General features: G+C 39.6%; 1 protein-coding gene and 1 long non-coding RNA gene across 3 annotated transcripts; one reads left to right on the plus strand and one right to left on the minus strand.

Moving 5' to 3' along the window:
* Nucleotides 1-778: 778 nt before the first annotated feature.
* Nucleotides 779-17461, minus strand: CDC7 (cell division cycle 7). The gene is made up of 12 exons (XM_059478070.1): nucleotides 17440-17461; nucleotides 15862-16010; nucleotides 13765-13851; nucleotides 11890-12025; nucleotides 11166-11259; nucleotides 10922-11064; nucleotides 9013-9262; nucleotides 8372-8467; nucleotides 7153-7331; nucleotides 5885-5967; nucleotides 2915-3064; nucleotides 779-1953 (listed from the first exon to the last, which is right to left on the minus strand). Exons 2-12 carry the CDS (start codon nucleotides 15953-15955, stop codon nucleotides 1577-1579), a joined length of 1689 nt encoding a protein of 562 aa, XP_059334053.1. The 5' UTR covers nucleotides 15956-16010; nucleotides 17440-17461; the 3' UTR covers nucleotides 779-1576.
* On the plus strand, nucleotides 5934-16970 carry LOC132076761 (uncharacterized). Of its 2 annotated transcripts, XR_009418967.1 has the most exons (6): nucleotides 5934-6007; nucleotides 9574-9737; nucleotides 10881-11013; nucleotides 11630-11739; nucleotides 15887-16031; nucleotides 16861-16970. It is a non-coding gene; the product is annotated as an uncharacterized LOC132076761 (long non-coding RNA). The 2 variants fall into 2 exon arrangements; XR_009418966.1 differs by lacking the exon at nucleotides 10881-11013.
* Nucleotides 17462-24184: the final 6723 nt, after the last annotated feature.

Below are 24184 nucleotides of genomic sequence, written 5' to 3' on the forward strand. Positions count from 1 at the left end.
TGGTGCTCTCATAAGCCCATAGCCAGCACGAGTGAATGTAGGAGGAAACAATACATCTGCAGACACTGGCAGACAGCATTGCTTGCCAAATTTGGCCACAGTTCCTTTAGATAAATAATTTCTCAGTGACGTGCTGTGTTGAAATTATATAAACAGCAAAAATTACAAGACCTGGGCCCCAGGGTCTTGAGGGTTTCAAGATTTTCTGCAATCAATATTCTGACATCTGCAAATATTTTTCCCCTTACAGCTGATGCCAGAAACAGAGCAACATTACCATTATTTTCTATGTATTCAAGATTTTGAAAATAATGAAATCTTGTCTCTTCAGCCCCAGTCCTGGTCAGGATCTTTGCACTATCATAACCATCAGCTCATATGAGAAGGCTTTTACAGGAGTTATCAAAAGAACCTCTTACAGCAACTCCATCAGCATCTCAAGAAATGTACATGGAAAAACACTGTATTATGTTTCAGTCGCCAGAATCATCAAGGGGTTCAGAGAAACTTTTGTTGAATGTGATGTAGCTGACTTTGTACATTGAAGGTGTGGGATTTTCCTCCTTAGGACCAGAAAATAGCCAGCTAACTCTGTGCTAAGAGTTCCTTGATAATTAGGATAGGTCTGCTATAAGAGGAGCCATACACACCTGAGCTATCCAAAGTGGCTTCTATCATTGAGGAATTTATGCAGGAAACCAATGTGGAAGACTCCCTGAACAGAAACATCCCACAGGAAAACCTTACCTGAGTTTTATAGAAGCATTTCTAGACAAGCTTCTGAAGTTATAAAACCAAATCATTTATTGAACAGGTATTTTTTAAGAAATCAGTTTCTATAACAGAAATAAAACCTATGCCTGGCACTCGACATCCTTGAAGGCAGCAGCTGTGGAATACTGACAGTTACCCATGGCACTGAGGAAACATGCAAAATTAGTATCTGCATTTATTACTATTTGCTAAGTAGCAAAGACCAGACAGGGACAAAAATGTACTTTAAAAGTTATGCTTTTCTTTTGATGATATAATCTCCAGCACCTGGCCTTTCTTCTAGCAACACTCCCAAAGTAAGACTGTTCTCTGAAAATAGTCTGAACAAAATGAATACTCTTTGTTCCATTTTCAGTCCCCCATGTACCAAACAGGAACAAAGCAGAGATATGCGAGTACAGAAAAAAGTCTCAAACACTTTCTTATTTCAGTTGTACCTTAAGGCAAACTTGTAAATTTTAAGGGAATATCTCAAGAATTAAGCACAGAGCTTATGAAACTCTTTTTTTCTTTGTTGTTTTTGATCAAAGTTAACTTTCTTAGAGAACAGGTATGCACAGCAATAACCTCTTAGAAGTGTCCTAGGATAAGAGCACATTAGTGATGTTTATGTAACTTTTGCATCTGCAAGTGTTTCTTAAACTGACATTCAGAGTCTAACTGTACAAGACAAAATTTCAGTAGTTCAGAGCACAGTGATGTTATTTCAGTGAGTGTAAATGTTGAAGGCAACAAGGTAAAACTGCCTTAGTATTTCAGTTCTACAAAACATATGAAAGGAATAACAAAGTAAGTTATTTTCTCAGAGCCTTATGTCTTTAAAAAAAGGATGCAGCAAAGCCTCTTTTGCAGTTATTCTTGTTGCAGGGTTTAAGTCTAGTAGCTTATCAAGTAGGTCATAGGCTTCATCAGGAACCTGATCCCATCCTTTCATGTCAGCTTCCTTCGTTTCCAAAGCACCATCAGCTTCCTGAAGACTCTGTAAGTGTTGAATTTGTTTTCCAAGTGTCTCAGGAGCACAGGGTTTTTCTGCTGCAACTGACAGAGCTGTGTTGTTTTCAGACCTGCTGGGCCCTTCCCCCTGAGATCCCTTACAGCTGCTATTTGTTCCTCTCAGCTTTTCACAGAGGGTTCGTAGGTTTTGAGTTGGGACAACTTGGGTACACACAACTGATTTTCCTAGGACAAAAAAGGTTGTACAGGAAGCCACATTTTATTATACTTTCTATGCAACTGTAACTTTTGTTTCTGAGAAACTTCATGTCTCAAATTATAACCAGCATGAAAGAAAAACAAATCTATCAAAGAACCAAATCCAGCCCCCCATGTCTCCACGCCAGCCCTGCTGCTACAGAAGCAGCCCCTAAGAGTCAGAAGGAAGGGGTCATCATCTCAGTTCTGCTCAGAACAAAGAGTTCTGGGTTATGTCAAGTTATGTAGTGACAGGTTGTCAGCCACCCTGTACACCAACTTTATGCATTTCACTGTCATTTAAACAGAACTGAAGACAATTAAATACCCTGATTTCTACACCTCTATATGGAGAATGAAAATTGATGCTGGCAGTTACACATCCAGGTAGCAATGCTGCAGCATTTAGCCTCCAAGCAATTAGGGGAATGGTTATTTGGATGTTTTGTGGTGATTCTGTCTTTTTTAAACAGGCCAGCTGTTGGGTATTGGGTTTTTAGCTTGTTTGTTTGTTTGTTTTACTAGGCCTTCTGGGGAAAGAGGTGGGGGAAAAGGAAGGTTTACATCATCTAAATTTTAAGTCACATTGACTTAAACCTCCAGGCCAAATTTTGTAGAAATAGAAACACTGTCTCAAGAATTCTAACCAAATGCCAGTAGGAAACATTTTGTTGGCATACTTCACCTCAAGTAGCCCTGACTTAGTGAAAGGCAGTAGACAGGCTGGGAAAACTATGACATATAGTAGTACCCCATACACACATTGTAAAAGACAGAAAAACACAAAACTGTCTTAAAAGTCTCTCAATATACACTTCAAAACACATTATTTACTTCCAAAATTATTCTCAAACCTAAAAATATATTTATTTACACAAAAAAATAATTGATTGTAATCACAGTATTAAGTAACATTTCCCCCCTTCCCCCAAAATGAAGGTTTGCATACCAAAAGTTCTAGCAGCCTGAATGGTTTCTCTGGATCCACGAACTGTCATGATTTGTGCCAAAGCAGTTAAATCATCACTTGCTTTGAAAAATGGATACCGTCCACTGAGTAGAGAAAGGAATATGATTCCTGCAGACCACATGTCTATTGCTGCAAAGGAAAGCAAATTTATTAATCACAAACAAAATCTCAACTTTAAAAATAAATTATGATCTGAAACGTTTCTATCAGCAAAGTTATGTTCTGAAATACTTCTTGACTTTGGTCACACAGATAATACTTCAGAGATAATAGTGGAAACTTCTGTAATTAGATTGAAGAATAATTTCCTACTTTAATGCAGAGGGAGATTTTTCATATGAGTAATTCCATTAACTTGCTAAACTTAAAATGAACCAAAACAATGTTTGAAGTTGTTTTACCTGGGAAGATGAGACGGGGCAAATGAAATGGCTGGTTTGATAAATATTTAACTTTACTTTCTATGGAGAAAACCTATATAACGGTCACAAATAAAAAATGTTTGTGAAAATTTTTTGGGGATTGAGGCTGGCACAGGTAGGCAGCATTAAGAAATTGATCTTATTATGAAATTTATTCTTCTCTAATATGAACTCACTTGACAAGATAGGCACTTTAAAAACCGTAATAGTTCAAAGTTATTCATCAGTTTCATTGTGTTATGGAGAGTACAGAGTACTCTGGGGATAGAGGCCAAAGCCTGATGGAAACTTCAGTGCTGGAAGTTACAAGAATACCTGTCTGCCATAATTTTTTGGCTCACTAAGGTGCACATTTTAAGAGATGGCAAGGAAAGTGAAGGATAGAGTCTGAAGGATCTCAAACTCCAAAGAGAAAAATTAACAGTTGAGAAATAGAGGCATGTTCATCCTAGTCCTATTGAAAAAAGTAAGCAGCAAAATAGGCAGTAATTAATTTGGATGTTCTAATTAGAAACACTCAGCACAGGACTTTGATTTGGAAAAAAGGTATTGGGTTGACTTTAGTTGCAAAACCAGATTTTATATCTTTTATTTAAAAAAATCCAAGTTAATAATTTGGCACAATTTACAGTGGAAAGGTTTTCAGCCTTCTGCACAGTTCCTGTAAAATGTTTTAGTATCATCTTTCCAACAGTGATACAGTAATACTATCTGTTTGAGGGGCCATGCATCCCCCTGAGGATGTGGTTGGGTAAGCTGGAGTAATCAAGGTCTTGACCTTTGAGAAGGTTTAATTGTGTAACTCTTGCTGAAATTATAAGGCTTTATCCATTTGAGTGGGCAGTAAATCCTGGCCCCACAATTGTAGTAGAGCTGTGATCATCAGCAGAGTGCAAGATCTTGTGGAATGACATGAAAATCATGATTCCTCCCCATGCTATTGTCTATTGTTACCCAGCTAGTGAGGAAAGGGGAGCAAGGGACAAACCAAGGGAAAGTGGAACTGGACCTGTGTAGCCTCAGCTTGGAAGTTTGGGCTGTACTCCCAGCACTGTGAACCTGGGTCAGATGTGCTGTAGTAGCTCTGGGTAGAGTCAGCTGGATTCAGCCAGTAACTTGGTGTCAGCACAGAGGCCAAAACCAGGAGTGACACTGGCAGGAGTACAACAAGGTGACTCCAGCAGCCCCAAATGAAAAGTGGACAGTAATCCTTGCTAGTTCAAATAAAACATGGTATCATAAAAATTAGAATTAGTGTACCCAGTTTAAGTTAAGGGCTTTATTGATGTACTGCAGGAGCTCAGCACTACTGACTCAGTCCAGGGATGTCTGTGCCACACCCAAGGGTGTCTAGATTTGCCCTTCCTTTTTGTAATCTCATTACCCTAGAGAACAGAGAACCATCTGAGAGTGTGCTTAACACCAGCAAGAGTCCAGCATTTCCTAGGTACGTCTTCTTTCTGCCTCACTTCTGTCTAGACAGGCTCAGAGATTGTCTAAACTTGTCCTAGATTTCTGGATGGCTGCTAGCCCATAAAGCTGGCTGTTACAGCACAGGCACAAGAACTCCAAACAAGCTGCCATACCTTTGAAATCCCAGTCATACTCACAGCACAGATGCTGTTCAAACAGCAGTAAGCTACCTAGGCATAAGCTGATCAAATATATTGATAATTCTATTTTGAGTGTGCTTACATACTTTACTGAAAACTGACAGCTTTCTCAAAAGCTATTCAGAAAAAAATGGCTAAACCCTTATATCTTAAATGGAGTTTTTAGAGATATTTGTATTTTTTTTTAAGTTAGAACTCCTGGCCATACAGCAAATATTTAATGGGTAACTTTGCTTCTATTGGTACTCCATCCTGCAGGTAGGCACAACCTCTCCCACCTTGCTTGCACCAGGTAATGCATTAACCATCCCTCTGCCCTGCCCCAATATTTACCCAAACCACTGAATCTTATTCACGAAATTTTAACACAGAGAAATGAAAATTTAAGTTCAAAAACATTATGACAATTATACGCCATCTACTTAAACCACTAGCAAAAAGTAAAACTATTATAAAAAGTCATTAAATAATGCTTTCTAGAACACATTTGCAATTACAACATTAATTATGCCTGCGATGGCAGCATAAGTTACATCTTGCGTAGAAAAGGCTAAACAATGTTCCCTCTCCCCAAGATTTATTCAAGATTTTTCTTGAACAAATAAGCCAAGAAACTTCAAAAAAAATCTTTTTTCTTTTAAAATATATTGCATTAAACTCCTGTGCATGCCACTACCTCTCAAATTAATAAAGATATTCAAGTTTCAAATTCAGGAAAAATATCCCTGAATTGTTCTTCCTCTGAATAATAAACTTTTAATTAAAATCAGGAAAGACTTGAAAAGCATTACAAGGGATGAAAAATGAATTTCACAAGTTAAAAAATCCTCCCTTAAAAAAGACAACAAAATATGCATAAATGAGAAAGATGAACAAGTGAAGAAAGCCATTTGTTTGAGTCTGTTGGGCAGTACCTGTGGTCTGAGTGGGGCACTTTGTTAATACTTCTGGTGCTCTGAATCCAGGTGTTCCTGCCCTGGGAGCCACTTGCTGACGCCTTGCAATAAGAGACAAATATATTTAGAATGTAAAAGTTGGTAAGTAAGTTCTAAATCTAATAATACTTACCATAATTTTTAGAATATACTTGTGTAAGATGTGTGAACAACCTAACTGCTTTATTCAAGTTTTACAGAGGTTTCAAGCATCTTATCTAGCATGAAATCCTAAGATACACACATAATACCCTATAATAATTATCTATTATATTTTAATAGTATTATCTAACATAAGATAATACAAGAGAAATACTTATTGCATACTTAATTCACAATGACCTTTTCTTAAATTCATCTAAGAGAAGTGTCATTTTTGTTAAAGGCTTGTTTTCATGGGAAACTTTGAAGCTGAGGCTAATTAACCCAAGGCAAAAACCATATGAGATTCTTGAATGTGGATGCTATGACTTTGTGTTAGTACAGAGCAACCTAAGGGTTCTTCTGAATGTTGCCAGGAATTTACATTTTGTTAGATTAACTAAAAGGTCCAAGGTTATCATTAATTAAAAGATCATGTGTGATAAAAGACAATAGTAGATCATAACCAAAATACCTGCAGAGGGATGGAGTTGAACTCAGCTGCTGAGATTCTCCAACATGAGGCACTGGAGCAGGCTGCCCATCCCTGGCAGTGCTCAAGGCCGGGTAGGATGCGGCTTGGAGCTGCCTGCTCCAGTGGGAGCTGCCCCTGCCCATGGCAGAGGGCTTGGAAAAAGATGACCTTTAAGGTTCCTCCTTCCAACCCAAACCATTCTGTGATCCTCTTAGTTTTTTAGATGAACAAATGCAAAACAGTCATGCTTCCTTTTTATTCTACTTTTCATGATTTCTGACTGTTGCTATAATTCAGGCCTATTAGATAACTACTAAATGACAGAATTTAGAACACTTTTCTAAGTGTTGTAATTAACTCAAGTGATTTTCTACAACACATGTAGGTGAATAAATAAGCACAACAGCAAGAAAATAATTACCAGGGAATCTTTCTAGCTGCAGACAGCAGTGAACTAATCCACGAATTCCATCAACTATTTTTGTTTAAAAAGAGCATACTCAGTGTTTTAAGGGCTGCAGAGATCAAATACTATATTTCACTTACTAAATCAGCAGTCTAGTAAATCTAAGTTTCTGACTTTGCTTGACAGCAGAGTAGACAATTTTACAACATCATCAAAGCAAATTACCTTGAAAGGCAAACACTGCAGACTCTGTCCGTTGCATAACAGTCACAGGGCAGGTTTAAAGGGCAAGCACTGGCAGCTTTCCTGGCTGCCCCACTGCTCACAGTTCTGGTAGAAATAATCTTCTTCTTTGTTACCAGCTTCCTAGATGAAACATCTATCACCTTTGATTGTTTTATGAGCTGCAATGGAGATATTTTAGAGAAGGTGACATAGGTATTTAAGAAGTTTCCTTTTACATATAGATAGGACAGGTCCTAAAATACTAACTTAACAGGTGCTGATGAACATGAGGAATTTTAGAACAGACAGCAAATCTCTCTAACAGTACCAAATCTACTGGTAAAAAACCAGTAAAACTACTGGTAAAAACTACTGGTATAAAACAGACGCTGGAACTTTCTAGATAGCCTGACTTCCTCCCCTGCAGAAGACATTTTCAGTGTTTATAAAAAAACAATATATATTAGATATTTTGAAGCTACAAGACAAATATTTTTCAAGTTATTACAGTGTTTCAAGATTTTTTCTCAATATGAGAATAAGAAAAAAAGAACATGAAATGACACATCAACACACTGACATTAACTCTAGTTCTACAATAAAATACCATAAACCAAACCCTCGAATTAGTTGGGGTTTGCCCCTTGTCATATTAAATACTAATTACAAAAAAAATAGTTAAAAGTTTTATCCTCAGCTTCAACTGCAAAATATTTTTTTTTAAATTTCCCAAGGTAAGTAGGAAGTAGTTTAGCTCAGGAGCAGGCTCCCCAGGGCAGGGGTCACAGCAGCAGCCTGCCAGAGCTCCAGAAGTGTTTGGACAATGCTCTCAGGCACAGGGTGGGACTCTGGGGGATGGTGCTGTGCTGGGCCAGGAGTTGGACTCGATGATCCTTATTGGTCCCTTCCAACTCACTTTATTTTGTGATTCTGTGATTAGCTGCACAGATAGATGTATAGGAAAAAAGATTAACTTAGCATCCAAACAAGATCAGCTAGGGAGACAGCTACAGAACTCCTTGTTTAGGAGCTTCAAAAGGGACTCAAACAGAAATGAAAAGTTCTTTGAGCCTTTCAGGAAAGACACGTTTAATAGTCTGCTCAAAACCTTTTAGTTCCACAGCATTCTGGAGCAGTGCTCTGTCTTACAGAACAACCATTTCTATACTTTTTCAAATATGCAGCAGATTGATCCTACTGATGAGTCAATACTTCTTACTTTTGTGCTTGAGTTCTCCTGGTATGTGGAGCTGTAGACATTGAAATTCCTCTCTCCGAAGACAGAGCGCTGGACAGAATGGTGCACAGAGTCCTCCTACAGACCAGCAAAAAGGACAGTCAGGATCCTGTTTAACAGGCATCTGGGTACTGACAGTTCAAAAAACGTGTGGAGTGTCACAAAACTAAAACAGCTGCATGTAAGTAATTTTCAGGCATCAGGTTACTGTGGATGAAGAAGCATGGTCTAGACAGAACAGCAAACATGTTTACAAAACCAATCACACCTCTGAAGTGCCCCAAGACAATCCAAGTGTAGTCTGTATTGCACTTGTTATGCAACTAGTAACTAAACATAGGTGAATGATTATTGGCTTGGGGAGGAGTTTCCCCATCCATGTCTCTAAAAAAGGATTTAAGGCTGTCTAAATAGTAACTCATGTTAGGGTTTATACAGCCTTCAGCCCTGTATTACATCTAACAGATAATGATGAAGCCAATAGTTATGTACAAGTGGCTCCTTAGATATGAACACCGTGCTGCTGTGCAGGCTCAGCTTCTGTGCAAGTACTGCATCTCCCCCTGTTGGATGAAGGAACACATTAAACATAGACAACAGCATTAAGGAAAGAGATGGAGAACCTTTCCTCCTCTTCCTTGTTTCATCTGTACTTTTGAAAGTGAGCTGGACCTTCTGTCAGCTGCTTTTGAGGCTGACTGTTGAGCTATCTGTTTGGGTGCTGTGACACTGACAGAAACCCCATTTTCCAAGGTTACAATGGGATTCATTTGCAAGCAACTTCCCTGCTGGTCTTCAGAGTGGGCAGTTTTAAGAAGCTCAATTTTCGTATCAGGGGTTCCTTGTGCCAAGCCAAAATCTACCAAGGCATACCTGAAAAGACAAATTCAGAATCAGGAGTCACAAAGTATCTATTAGTCATTCAATTTACTATTCATTACTTATTTATCTATCTTTCTTTCACACTTCATTCAGTGTTGCTTATCTGTACTCTTGCCAGCATCACAGTCCTATTTTCTTCCTTCTCCTCCTACTGACCCATCTTACCTATCTCCTCAATGTTTTCACCCCACACCACTGTTCATTGTTTCTTGTCCCAAAATCTTATCAAGTGCATCCTTCCTCCAAAGGTGTTAAAAAAATATTTTCAGCAACTCCTTTCTGAAGTTTTTCTAATCCTACAGCCCTGAACCTTCAGCCAGCAGTCATGTACAAGTGACTCAACTCGTGCAGGATTCCCACGGGCACAGGACAAAGGCAGCAGTGAAGACAAACCAGACCAACAGTGCCTAAAGTTTTGACAGAGTTCTGGCAAATACTACTGGAATTTACTTTAGTCTTCAAACAGGTAAGGCTACATTAGTTCACACTTCAGATCTGTCTCTAAAAGGATTATTTTTGCTACAACCAGTACAAAGATAATCCATCTGTCCCCAGGTCTCAAACTCAACTCCACGCCTCTAAACACAAAGTAGAGATTAAAGCTCAAAAAAATGCAGGAAGAGCAAAATGACAGTACATGTTCATTTTGACAGATTAAAAAATCCAAAATAGCATTTCTCAAACTTTTAAGCTTGTGGTTTGGCAAAATGCAATCAAATCTCCCCTACAAACTTTCACTGCATAGAATCACAGAAACATTTAGGCTGGAAAAGACCTTTAAAATCAAGTCCAACTGTTAACCCTGCTCTGACAAGTCCCACAAAGGCATGTCCCTAAGTGCTGGATCTACAGGTCTTTTAAATTCCTCCAGAGATGGTGACTCAACCACTTCCCTGCACAGCCCATTCCAATGCTTGATAAACTTTTTTCTAATATTTAATCTAAACCTTCCCTGATGCAACTTGAGGCTGTTTCCTATCACTTCCACATTGGGGATGTGCATCCTGCTACAGTGCTTTGTTTTGGACACACTCCAATACCTCAGTGTCTTGTCTTTGCAAGCACTATGCTAACAAATACAGCTATAGGACTGCTAGCACTGTAGCACTCTGTCTACTTCAGCTCTTCACAAAGAAGCAGTACCTCACTTTTTACAATCTAAATTTTGTAACTTGCAGGCAAAAGAGCCAACTCTACTAGTTATAAACATTAATTCAAGGTAAGGTGAAAACAGCCCAAAGCCAGCTATCTTACCTGTATTAGTTTTACTCTATCCACTATTAAAAATGTACAAGGATCATTCTTTGTACAACAAGTTACAATTGACTTTCTTATTAAAAAAAAAAAACCCATATTTTATTCTTCTCATTCTTATTTGAAAATGTAGTACTTTTACTCAGTAATAAAATCTTCATTTTATCAGGTCTTTGTCACTCTATGAAGCAGATACTACCTTCAGTAAAAAAAATCCTTCCCTTTTCAAGTCCCTTAACAGTGAAAGAAAAATTTTACAAATAAAACCCCACGTTTTCAGCTTTATTATTTAAGAACATGTTATGGAGCTGGAAGGAAAGAAGCTTAAAAACGTAATTGACTTTGTTCTGCCAAGGCACACATCCCCAGATGAGATCACAGCATGGCCAGACTCACTTTTTCAGCTGCCTGTTGTAGAGGAAGTTGCTGGGCTTGACATCACGGTGAACAATGCCGAAGTGATGGATGCGCCTCAACGCTTTAAACAGGTTGAACATGTATTCCCTCACTTCTTCAAAGGAAAGGGAATTCAAAATGTCCTGAAAGAATATTTGGATACTGTAATTTATAGAATTATAGAATAATTATGCATCTGCTTTTAATTAAATGTTTTACTACGTATCACAAGTCTGAGACTCACCAAGAAGGACTCGTGCTCCAGATATGGCATAACAATAACAACGTGATCGTTTTTCCTAAAGCAGTATTTAACTCCCATAACATTATCTTGTCCCCTAGAAGAAAAGCAGTATTACTGAACAAAGAACAGAGGATGGATATTTATTTTTCTTTATTTTTTCAAAATAAAAACTTCAGTCAAGCTTTCTTTTAATCCTAATTTATATTTTGACAGCAGTCTTATCAGCAATCAGCACTTGTGCTCTTGCTGCTCACAGCTATGCTCCATTTTATGCTCTATTCTCCAGTTTGGAATAGAACTCTACAGATTATCTGTGGGGCTGTAGTTTGTAGTTACCACTGCAATTAATACAGGCCCAAACTTTCATGATCCTACTACTTTAAGAAAGTGCTATTCAGCACCCTCCACCAACTAATATCCATTCCTAAAATCACATTTCTAATGAAGTGATTCTTTTTTCCAAGCATTTCAGAACTGGGACTTTGTTACCACAAAGATATATAATGGAATTTCTCAGCTGGTAAATAGAGCACCCCTCGAAACTGAGACCAGCAGCAAAGGGCATCCATTACAGGTAAGACACTCCTTTTGTTATTTGCTCTCAAGAAAAATAATATATTTGTGTGTGTTTAAATACAAATCAAGAGAAGTGCCAAAACTTAAATACAGAACAGTGAGACAACATTCAGCTGTTATGAAAATCATAATTTTTTAGTTTATATACCCTGCCACTGTGAGGCACTGAAGTTCAGCAGCTATTCGCAGAGGGTGGCTGGTTGGAATCAAGTGTTTTAGAGCCATTTTTTCCTCATATCCTGTTTGTAGCTGTGCTGTGGCCAAGTAAACAGAACTAAAAGTACCTGTAAACAAAGGAGAAAAACACAGTCTTCAAAATTTTTAATTAGGTCAATGCAGATGTTTACAGAAATGATCTGACTGTTCACAATCCTGCAGTACACTTGATACTACATCAAAAGCAGATTCTAGAAGAGAAAAATCCAGTTCCTTTTTTCTACTACTGAATATACTGATCTTGTATACAAGTTTTTTATGTCAGTAAAAATGCAAATATAACACTGTCTAACTTGCCTGGGACACAGTGCTCTTTGAATGTAAATTTCCTATCTTTGATTTGCTTTCTTGTTTAGGTAGCTTACTTTCATCTGACATCTACCTCCTCTCCCTACAATGTAAGAGGACTATATAATGCTAATCTGGAAAGCACTGTCAGTGCTATTCAAAGCACTTCTGAAATTGCTACATTTTCCTTAAATCTGTGCTTTATCTATAAAGTAAGGCTTCCCACATGATGTCTCACTGCACTGTTTATCTGCCCAGAGCATTTTACCACATCCAATGTGAGATCCCTTGATTGAGAAAGGGAGTATTCAGCCTCTATGATAAGCTTACCCAGCCATTTAATTTTAAGGATATCCTAATAAGACTCTTAGGAGGTTAATTTATCCTAATGATCTGAGAGATCTGAACATACAAGTTGAAGTGTTCTTCCATATGAATAAAGAATCGAAATTACTTTTGATTACATTTTAAGTAATGTGTTTGCATCATACTGGTTCAACAGTCTGAGTGCAAGCATACATCAATATGCCAGCAAAACCTAAATATTTCATGCCAGCATAAAAAAAATTCCAAACAACCTGGAGACCCATACTTCCAACAGAATTGATTGCAGCAACAAGGGTTACCAAATTTGACTTAAGACATTATTTTTGGTGGTGAGAACTACTAAAATGAAAGTGATTCCACAGTGGAATCTTAAGTTACCTTGTTTTCTCATAATGCTGTTGTACTGCAAATGGTATTTTTAAAAAACATTGTTTGTTCCCAAGAGTAAAATCATAGTATTATTCGTAACCAGAAATTTTGTTTAATTACACAATCTTTTGTGATAGGTAAAAGTTTGTTTTTTTTTTTAATTTTACATTCCTGTGGGGAATGGAGCTGGGGGTTTTTAAGTAGCTTTGTGGTTTTTGAAATAAAAACTCTTAGGCATCTTAGACATAAAAAGTGCTGAAATCCCACACTGAGAAGTACCTGGATCTATTATATGTCTTATAGTAATGGCTGACACTAATTTAAGGTATTTGCAATACTGTTTTGGTGAAGGCAAGGTGAACACAAGCATTCTAAAATTTGATACTGTATGTCTTCAAAAATATAAAAATTGTTCATTTTTTAAGTAAAGCAGTTCCAATCTTTCAGTTTCCTTATCCACTTCTGCCCAAGAGATTTTAGTGGAAACAAAGCTAACCTAAGGAACACCAATTAAGCATGTCAAAAACACAGCTACACATAAGTAGATTTCTGATGTAAGGGAGAAGAACGAATGGATTTTTAAGACTATTTACTTGAATCTACCTAAAAAGCTTTTAATTACCAAAATTGGAATGCTGTTTTTTTAAAAGGCTTTAATATACCAGATTTTCAAGAAAATAGCTTGAAAGTGTTCCTAATTGATACACCTATGTGCTCAGAAAGAATTCCTACAGAGACCATTTGGTATCTTAGATTTATACTTTTTAAGTCAGAAATGCCAAAAGAAATCTTAACTCCAAGCAAGATAAAATGAAACATTTACCTTCCCCGATTTTTTCCTTTATTTTGAACACATTTACAAGCTGTGGCACTGCTTCATAAAGTTTTTCAATATCTTTTTTTACTCCTGCTGTGGGAAGAATGGGGAAAATAAGTTAGAAATTTTATTGAACTTGATTCAATATCTGATCTGTTTTGGAAATCACAAATTACATTTCTTAGGATTGTGGATTCACATACACGGAGGAAAGAACAGCACAAACATATCCTATCCTCTTGACACTACCATGTGGATACTTGATATTGCTGTTCTTCATCAGACTCCTTTCTAAGCTGCAGCCTTTAAACAATTTTGTTTACTTATATGACATATAGCAGATTCTGAGAAGCAAAAGCTGCCTGGTTTGTAGGACACCTACAGCTCATCACTAAATGTTTACGTGGAATTTGCAACAGCAATTCGACAAAAGGCAAATCTTTAACAATAATTTCTGTAAGCAGAGGTGCAAATCCATCAGATGCAAATCACAAATGCAGAAAAAGCAGTATTTTTTAGATATTTTTAAGATTGGTAATGCAATCTTTCCCAATGTTACTTAAAATAGCTGGCACCAAAGCCCATCTTTGCTGTGCATTTCAGCTGCTGCACTTCATGCTGCAATCACTAGATGGCACAACAAGGATGCTGTACTGGATTATTTCATAAAAATCATGTCATTTTACATTCAGTTTACAAATCCTTGTTGTTCAAACCTTTTCTATATCCCACATAAGAATTCACTTCTTTTGAAGCTATCAATTGAGTAGAGGCTGTGACTAATTTCTGTGAAGCAGGGGTAAAGAATATCTCAGTATACAGAACTAAGCACAAACTGGTATTTGAAAAGTCAATCAAATGTGTATACATTTTTCATTCTAAAAATAAATAACAAATTAAATTTAGCATAAACAGATATATTGTAATGTAGTCTATATATAAAAATGGATCGTGTTTCCCCAGGGCAGTAAATCAGAAGCAATAAGACATTTTTTCTTTAAATCATAGATATGCTAGAATGGATTAGCATGCATCCCTAGCCTTCTATGTAGCTTACTTTAAACAACAACAAAAACTGCCTAAAAAACACTTTCTTCCTTCTAAAAGACCAATAAATCAGCTAGTAATTCAAGTCCTAGTTAACTTTCAATTTTATTTTTTTTATTTCAAGATTTTATAAAAACTAACATACTAAAAATGCTTCTAAGAAGTGACACCTGCTTCTTCACTTGACTATCTATTTACATTCTGGTTTTTTTCCCCCTTTAAGTTGTTCTCTTGTCTTCTTCAAATTGTTTTAAGACATTTTGGCCAATATTTCGAGAATGAAAAAATCCTAAGGTATATACTAACAACCATGGAGAACTAACTCAACAACTGCTATAGAACCTGCCAGATACCCCATTTTGTCCAACACTGAATTGAGATTCCTCCCTGGAGAAAGTTAAAGCTGTCAGACCACTTCAAGCAGGGTAGCAGAGGCTGCAGGGCCTACCCAAGGCACTGACAGCATTTAGGAGCTCAGCAGAGCTGGTTTGGGTGAAAGAGAGAAGTGCTGGAACAAGTCAGCGAGTGTCCTTGTTGAAGGACAGCAGTGTAAACATCACTTGCTCTGTTCTGGGGGCCTGAATCCTCAGCTGGGTACAGAGAGCACACAGTCATTGTGCCATCAGGGTAATGGTACCAATAATATTAGCCAGCTAATATTTCAGATTTTAAAGTGATTTCTTCTCATATTTGCAAAGCAATACCAGCAGTATTCAGCATCAATCTGGGCAAAATACTGAGTTTGTGCACTTGTCTGGTCAGTTTTATTCTCAAGGGCTGGCTTTTTTTATTCTGGTATCCTCTTATACTAACATGTTCTGTAATATATTAATAGTAGGTTTAGCAAAACTACTGTTGCTGAAATTTTTTAACACACAAACAGCAGGAATAGCCTTAAAAATCAAAAGCCACTTCAAATGTTTACATTTCATTAATTCTTTATACAAAAGGATTATATAGAGACAGGCTTATAAACAATACTGAAATTTCCCTAAGTGATGAAGCAGCCTGTCAGCAACAAAATGTAATGTTCACAGTCCCTGTTTCAGCACATACCTGAAGGCTTGCTGCTCTGCTCCAGATTCCCGTGGAAGTCTTCAGCCTGCTGAGGGTGCTGTTCATCACAGGGAGACTTCAACACCGCCTCCATCACAAAACTCTTGAGTAAAAAAAAATCCAAGACTCCGAGGGCCACTTCTGGACACCTGGGGGAGGAAGCACATCTGGTAAGACACTTCCTAGCCCTGCACTCAGTTCCTGAGATGAGATTTAGAGTCTGGGGAGTTCCTCTGTGCTACCTAAAACAAAGTGCCACCCACCATCCCAGTGAAACAGTAAACCAGTAAAGCAACGAGGATAGAAGGGGGAGGGGGAAGGGAAGGAAGACTTAAAGCAGGATAAGCTTAAATACAATTGATTTTCATCTCTCATGTTTCCTCATTCACATTAAAGCACTGTCTTTTCCCTAAAGTTTGCTTTGAAAGGCAAGGAATGGATGCACACAGAAATAGCTGCACTGCCCACTGCAAAAGCTATAGAAAGACTGAAAGAAATTATAAGAGAAAAAAATACCTTCTCCATATGAGAAATCTCTCCCTCCTAGATAAATTCAGCAAAACATAATTATTCATTGCCCTTCCACCACAGAAAAAACAGAACATGCTTATTTTGAAATGCTTATTCCCAAATCTTGGAAACACTACATAAAACTGAACTAGTAAAGTCCACTAGTACTGTACAACCAAAAAAACCCTGATAATCCCTTTTCAGGAGCAAAAGAGTGGCAGGGACTCCCAGGGCAGTAGTACCAGTGATAAGTAAGCCTGGAAGCAGCAGCTCTGACAGTTACTAAAACTGGCTCCATTGAAAAACTTTCCTTCCTTGTTACTCTGCCAAACCTTTAAAGATCTGGACGAACTTTTCCACACAGGGGAAACAAATTCTGAAAAACTCCTGATGAAAGGATTCATCTGTTTCCGCTTTGGAGCCAGAAATACATTTTTGTCCCCAAAGAATTGGAGCTCCCTTTACTCTGTCATCCTTGTGCAACAACAGGGCCAAGAGGCAGGAGCCGTCTCTTTGGAGCCCCGTTTTTGTGCGGGAGCGTTGGTGCAGAGGGCCTGGGACGCTGCTGGAAGGGGACTGGAGGCGGTTCCAGTCTCCCAGGTAGGCACTCTCTCTGCTAGAGGTGATCAGGCGCACTGGCCCGTTCCTATCGCGCACCACCACGGCCTCAGCAGCAGCGCAAGCACGGCAAGCTAACACACAGAGCTGCGGTCCGATACCGGCGAGCGAGAGCCGGCACACATCCGAACCCCGGTGCTGGCACCAGGGCCGCACCGAGCGGGAACAGCCGCAGCTCGGCACTGCCCTTACGGGACAGCCCCCGCCAGCCAGGCCCCGGGCCCAGCGCACGCCGCGGCTTTCCCCATCGGCCCCGGGGCTCACGGGGCGCACACGGGCCCTTCGGCTCCACGCCGGCCGGCTAGGGGAGCGGTCCCCGCGGGGATGGCGGGCACCGAGGGGCGGAGGGTGCCCGGAGCGGGCCCCCAGAGGCGCGGCTCGGTCCCGGTTCGGTCCCGGGGCGGCACGGGCGAGGCTGAGGGAGGGGGGGAGGGAGCGGGGGGCACTCACGCGGACACCGGCGCGCGCCGGGCTTTCGCTGCCGCCGCCTTTCGCGCCCGCGCGCCGCCGCCAATCCCGGCCCTCGGCGGAAGCCGCGGCCCCGGCCAATGGCGGCGCCGGGCGGGGAAGGACGCGCTGCCATTGGCCGGCCCGAGGGGCGGGGCCCGCCCGCAGCGGGGCGGGGCGCGGCCTGGCCTGTGCCACCCCGCCCAGGGCCCGGCCCCGCTCGGGACAGGAGCCGCCCGCCGGGTCCGGCACCGGAACGGTGTTTGTGCCTCAGAGTTCGTTTTCCTGGGCACCGGAACGGTGTTTGTGCCTCAGAGTTCGTTATCTACCTGTGCTTATTGCAAGGTAATCCAGCCCCAAGTCCCCAGTAAATTCTTGTTCTCTGTAGATCCGCTAGAAATTCAGGCAAATGACCCAGAGGCCAAGGAAGGCTCCACCTACACCATTGTAACGGGGCTTGGCTCGCAGCTTTGCCTTACTGCTGATTGCACAGCGAAAAGGATCGCACAGAGTACAACATTATATTTGCACCTTGGCTCTGGTCTGCCCTGTAACTGCTGACCAGCAATGAGTAGGACTAGGAAACTTAGTGGAAATATTGGAACTATTCACTGTAAGGTTTCCTGATGTTTGGAGTAGTTGGATTTTACTGAGACTAATGCAGTTGTATGCTTGTAAATGAAAGAATTTTGCACTTCTCGCTTATTACCCATTTTTGGTCAATTTTTCTTTTTTTAAAGATAAAAGAATATTACTTTTGTTGAAGAGTAGCTCCACTGCACTTGATAATGCATAAATCTCTTGTTCTCTAGAATATGAACTGAAATAATCTTGTTTATTGCACAAGTCAGGCAGAGATCTGTAACTGCAGCCCTCATAACAAGCTGTACTTGGGTTAACAAATCGTTAAATGCAGAAACAGGTTCCACCACTTTTGTTAAGCTGCTCTTCCTATTACACATTTTAGAAGGAGGATGCTGAAATGAGTTGCTGAGCTGCTTTGTTTGTTTTAGTAGGTTTTGATTTGATGTGTGGGTTTTTCTTTTCCTACAGTTGTTCTCATTTGCACTTTCTGTTTGGGGCTCTAAGAAGTCAGTGCAGCAGTTTGAGATTTAGTTAATTTCAGTGAAGTGTGACTGAATTTAAAAGCAGATTATCTCAAACATTAATTAAATGAGGTATAATGACAAAATAATGTAGGCCAAATTCCGTTCTTTCTTTTATCCATGTAATCTTAGAGAAGTTCAAAGGGCACCCTAAGCATTCACGAGTGCAGGTTTGTCCTAGTGCTAATGACAAGCAACATCATTCTAAATTAACCTCTTGGGACAATCTTACCTACAGCCATTTCTGAGTACTGTTGAACCAGGAATTCTCTCTGCCAGTTAATGCTTGCATAATAGCTGCTGATTATTTACAGGTTGCATACTTAGCTCTGCTGCCTCCTGGCCAGGTCAGGGTTTCATCCCCCTTCCTTGGCCTCCCTGCCTTGGAGTTGTCCTCATGTGGAATACCAAACCACCACCATTTCTATGCAGCTCCCATTATTGGCACTTCCCTGTCAGTCATATCCATGCTAACTTCCTCCTCATCACTTTAGTTCACTTTCACACAGCAAGAAATCTGCTTTCTTTATATCTTCTTATCAAGACCCTGTCTAGCTGTGGTTTCTTTCCCTGCAATGTCTCAATTCATCTTGGTTTCAACACTTAAAATTATTTTCATTTAGACCCAGGTCATTTATCTAGCTTGATCATTAGCTTCTCTCCATTTCCTCCTTTCTTACTGATCCAAATATGTTGTGCTCTCTCATGCCATCCTTCCAGTGATGTTTCTCTGTCGTGTCAAATTTATACTTTTTTGTTCCCATGAGCATAACTGGCCTTATAGTATAATTTCATATTGTTTCTTAATTTATTGCCCCATTCTTTCTAGCCTGCCATAAACACCAGCCTTCATGCTTGCTTTCATTTATGTCTTTTTACCTTCTTGTTTCTCCTCTGTTTAAGGAGGAAGTTGAGTCAAATTGGATATGACTGTTCTCATATCCTCTCAAAAGTCACCTCTTTATCAGTGTTTTTCTGCATGTATGTCTTCACAGGAGAGAGATAGATTATATGTGACATTTCCTCTACTTGCTTAAGCACCTTCAGCTTATTTTTGCTCTAATTTGAATGAATTTAGAAAAAGTAAAAGCATAGCTTCTGCTTTGCACCTGCACAGCTTCTGTGCCTTTGCTGTAGCATGAGACATTCCCTGTTTGCTCTTGGCTTGGATAAGCAGAAACAACTCCTTCACTCATGGGGCAGAGAAGGCTCCATCTTCTCGTTCAACACTGAGCATCCAGTCCCAGCCATGCACCACAGCAGGAACTTCTCAGAAGCCAAGAGAAGAAATGGCATTAACTCTAATTGACAAACAAAGCAGCACATCTAATGCTCTGTGAGCCAAACTGCTGCACTGCCTTCTCTGGTGGCTGTATCTCCAGGTTGGAAATGAAGGGTGAGAAGGCAGATGATGAGCCAGGCCCGTGCAGAATGTTCCCTACGGCTGACAAGCAATGGCCAAAACCCACATCTGGAAGCTTGCCAAGAAGGGATCCAAACATTGCTGTGTGATTGCATCCACTGCTGCCAGAACCTGCAGCTGAATCAAACTTTTGCTGTCTGCTGACAGGCCTAAAAGGATCTGTGCTGACACTAGAGCACATCTATTAACCACTTCCTAGGTCAATTAAACCAGAAGCCTCCCTGTGTTTGTGCTGTCCTCTAGCCTTAGAAAAAACAATAAGCAAGATCCAGGAAGGTAATTGATGAATTGTATCCAGCACAAACAGAGGCAGGAGATCCTTAACGTCCCCTTACTGCCAAGAATATCCATTCATAAATTAGAAACTTAAACTTAAAAGTCAGAAGCTACTTAGAAATGGGCAAATAAGAGCTGGTGTTGCCCTGTCAGTATTAGAAGTATACATATACTCATGTAGACAAAATTCAATTTTAATGACAGTAGAGACTGTTAAATGTACTATTCAGTTTTCATTAACCTAAATGACACATGCTTTCCTACTTCTAATTACTCCTTTTGTTAGCAATATGAGTCTATGGCAAAAGTTTGCTCTCTTTGGCACCAGGTTGAGACACATCTCTTCATGCTACTGTGCCCTTTAGGAATACTGTCAAATTCAATTATTCAGGACTCATGAGTCTTGCACTAACATGAAGAGATTGATTTGAAAACCATGGGACTAAAGTCCTTTTTTCTGTTTTTCAATTTCCATTTCTTAACCAGGAAAACTGAGATTGCCAGCTTTGCTCTCACATGCAGATGAGTGCAGCCCTAGAATAATGAACTCAGATGTGTCAGTGACTGTCTCTGCCAGCATTTTCTGATCTAGCTGAAATATCACGAATTGTTGTGGTGTCAGAAAACATACCACAATAACAGTCTCTGCAGCCTTTTTAAAGGCAGTTAAAAATAGATATAAAAATTACTTCAGGCAAAGACAGAGAAATTCTCAACCTTTTATAAACTGGGTCTCATTCAAACAAATTGTGTTCTAATAAAATCTATTGATATATACCTAATAAGGAATGTAGGAAAGTTGAAAAAGGCCAAGCTGAGTAAGCTGATGAGTTTCCTGTAACAGAAAGGGTTTGTGCAAACCTCGACTTAGAGAACAGCTGTTAATGGTTAGTTACAATTTTTATCTGTACGTGCAAAGTGCTGAGAGTGGTTGGGCCATGGTGTGCACAGCTCTGATGCTCACATTGCAAGATGGATACTGAAAAAACTAAGAGAAGAGCTACAGAATGATCAAGAGTCAGAGAAAATGCAATGAAGAACTAAAAACCTTAACTTACCTTCTGAATCAAAAAGATTGAAAGGTGAGTCGATAACTATATACATAAATGCACAGAAACAATGTTGAATATCAGGGACATTTGAACCTGCCAGACTGAAATAAGAAGGAATAATGTCTAGTACCTGGAATCAAGCAAAATAAAATAGTTTTCAGTACTTAGTTCAGTACTGACAATAAATATTCCTTGGAATAGTTAAGGGCTGTCATTGATTACTTGGCTTTGGGTGTCTTCAGATTGAGAGCCTGTGCTTCCCTGGAAAACACAGGCTGTGCTGTGTTTGAGTACAGCAGTGTATCCAGGGTTGAATACACTTGCCTGTAATTTACAGATCACACTATATACTCCCATAGTCTTCTTTAGACTTTACAAAGTACATAAATTTATAAATAAAGTCTCCAAAACATCTATAAATAATTCTTTTCCTACACCCACCCCAAGTTTAGCTTTACTTTCCATGTGTGTCTCATCTGCATATGACTATTTTGCCCCACTTGCACAGCACTGTGGCTGGATAAATATCACTGACAGGTTAATGAGGCACCCACTTCTTGTCTCAGCTGCTGAGGCTGCACAACACCTCTCTGAGAAGTTTCCTAAGTAGTGTCATGGCCCTCAATTTCATTTGACTGCTAGGAGAATGTGCTTCATCCAGTTCAGCTCTCTCTGTAGCTGCTCTGGGGTTGTGCTTCAGAGGTTTTTCAACCTTTCAAAGAAAAGGGATAAAATCAAAGCTTTCCTCAGCAACAACAGTCCATTTGAAGTAATTCAGGTGTTCTTGTAATTGCAGCAGCTTTTGTGATTGCTTATACCTAACAGGAGTGTTTGGCTTGGCCAAACTGGTACCTGTGTAACTAAGAGCAAATCTGGCATCTTATGTGTATGAGCTGTGTGCTTTTCCTTTCCTCGTGTTGGATATTGTCTTTTTGAATGTAGAGCTACAGTCTTCTTTGTTCTTTATATTTTATCAACATACAAGAATTTCCTCATGGTTCAATAAGAGATTCTGGTCTCCTAGTAGATATGCAGATAACACTGTGGTTTTGCTCTAGTAGCTGACATAAAGCTGAATGTGGTAACCTCACTTACTGAATGATTGTGTTGTCATTGGGAATACTCACACATGTAAAATGAGTAGGATTTGGCCCTTTGGTCATATTTTTGTAATAAAAGATAAAATGAGATTTTTAGGAAACTGCAACTTATGACCATAATATTTATGAGGCTGTCAAGACTGCACTGTAAAAATTCATATTATTTAATTCTTCACTCTGACACTAAAGCATCATTTCATTTATATGCAAATAGGAATATGCTGTTTCTTCACTGAAGAAGCTGTTTGAATTATTCAGATTTTATTAATAAAGCTTCATAAATAAGTATTTTTTCTACTCAATTGGTAGTGGCCAGGGGAGAGAATCTATTTATCAGACTTTGTTATTAGGAGCTTCATAACAAAATATGAAGATTTATGGAGTACATAATTAGACATTATGTGATTCTAATGGAAACACTGGGTTATCCAGATGAAATACTGTTTTCTTTATGCATTTCTCCTTGGCAGAGGCACTTTCTGGAAAATGGACAAAACCTGTCCCCATCACTAAGTTCCAAGAAATGCCTATGAAAGGCAGAGAAACTTAATTTTTTTTTTTTTTAATCATACACACTGAAACAATTTTGAATAAAAGAAGGTGTCTAAGAAAGACTATAAGAAATGCTAGGGAGGAGCAGGTAGAGAAAATTCCTCCTCTGGGCAGAGGGGCTGGATTGTGTGCTGCTGTTAGCAAGGTGTGCCAGGGAGATAAGTGAGTTTGTGAGTGTGTGTAAATGGGCAGGCAGCTACCTGGAGGATCCTGCTTTGGATTCCCCAACCACAGAGGCAAAGGATGTTCTGCATAGTCATTGTGGACATAACTACGGTCAGAGCAAAACTTAATAATTTAAATTAATTCTGGCCCTTTAACACATGACCAGGTGTTTTGAATGAGAAAATTCCTAAAAAAACCACCCACTTTTCATGCTAGCTTGTATAACCACGTATTTTATTTCTATAACACTACACCTAAAGTAGTTATTGCATCAGTTTTTGAATAATAAGTCTGTAACTTTCATTTCTGGAGTTTAATCAAAAAGAAAAAAGTCAGTACAGTAATGATGAGCCTGATAATCCTCACCTGGGGCATTTCCCCACCCTGCCCACCTCCCTGTTTCAGCCCAGCTTGGGCTCATTGCCCTGGCTTTTGGTGGTGTTGTAGGACTGCTGCTCTCTTGCTCCCTCCAGCCCTGCTTGCTTGTGGGCTGGTGTCCTGGGCTGTCCCTGTGCCCAGGGAGGTGACACAGGGCTCTGGGGCTGTCTCCTCCCTGCCCTGCTCTGGTCCTGCCCACACTGGAGGTCCTTCCCAGCTCTCCAAGATTATATTATGATTATTACAGGTAAATTTTACTGAGGAAGAAATGCCAGACTGTTCTCCTGTACTCCTCTCCTCCAGAGCAAAGATGTACAGCAGAGACTCTCCATGGAAGCCTTCCAGAGCAGGTAGGTTTTGGCCCAGGTGTTTCCAGCCTGGCAGCTCTCTTTGCACATAACTGTGTGTGCTGCTGGTTCAGACTCCCAGGTTCTTTGGCCAAAGGAAGCAAATACAGAAATTTAAATTGGACACCACATATCCTAGTGAGGGCAACTAGGTAACCTAATTTTTAGGCTCTCACAGCGCAGGAGTAAATTGAAAGAATTCCTTGCTCTGGACTGTGATATGCTTGTAGCTTTCTCCTGTTACCACTTCAATTTTTCTTTGGGGCAGAAACAGTAAAATCTGAGAAAAATTATTAATTTCTTGCAATCTTTCATGCTGAAAGTAGTAATATTTCCAAGTCAGCTGCCT

This window comes from Ammospiza nelsoni, chromosome 9, assembly GCF_027579445.1.
Source record: "Ammospiza nelsoni isolate bAmmNel1 chromosome 9, bAmmNel1.pri, whole genome shotgun sequence".
Taxonomy (NCBI): Eukaryota; Metazoa; Chordata; class Aves; order Passeriformes; family Passerellidae; genus Ammospiza; species Ammospiza nelsoni.

Bases quoted from the DNA above. Each gene is read 5' to 3' on its own strand.
- CDC7 (XM_059478070.1), bottom strand. From the start codon at position 15,955: ATGGAGGCGGTGTTGAAGTCTCCCTGTGATGAACAGCACCCTCAGCAG. The intron at 11,260-11,889 runs GTATATAAACTA...CTTTTCTTCTAG, and splicing joins CAGTGCCTCACAGTGGCAGG to GGGACAAGATAATGTTATGG. The intron at 3,065-5,884 runs GTACTGCCCAAC...TTTCCTTTGCAG, and splicing joins GTGCCCCACTCAGACCACAG to CAATAGACATGTGGTCTGCA.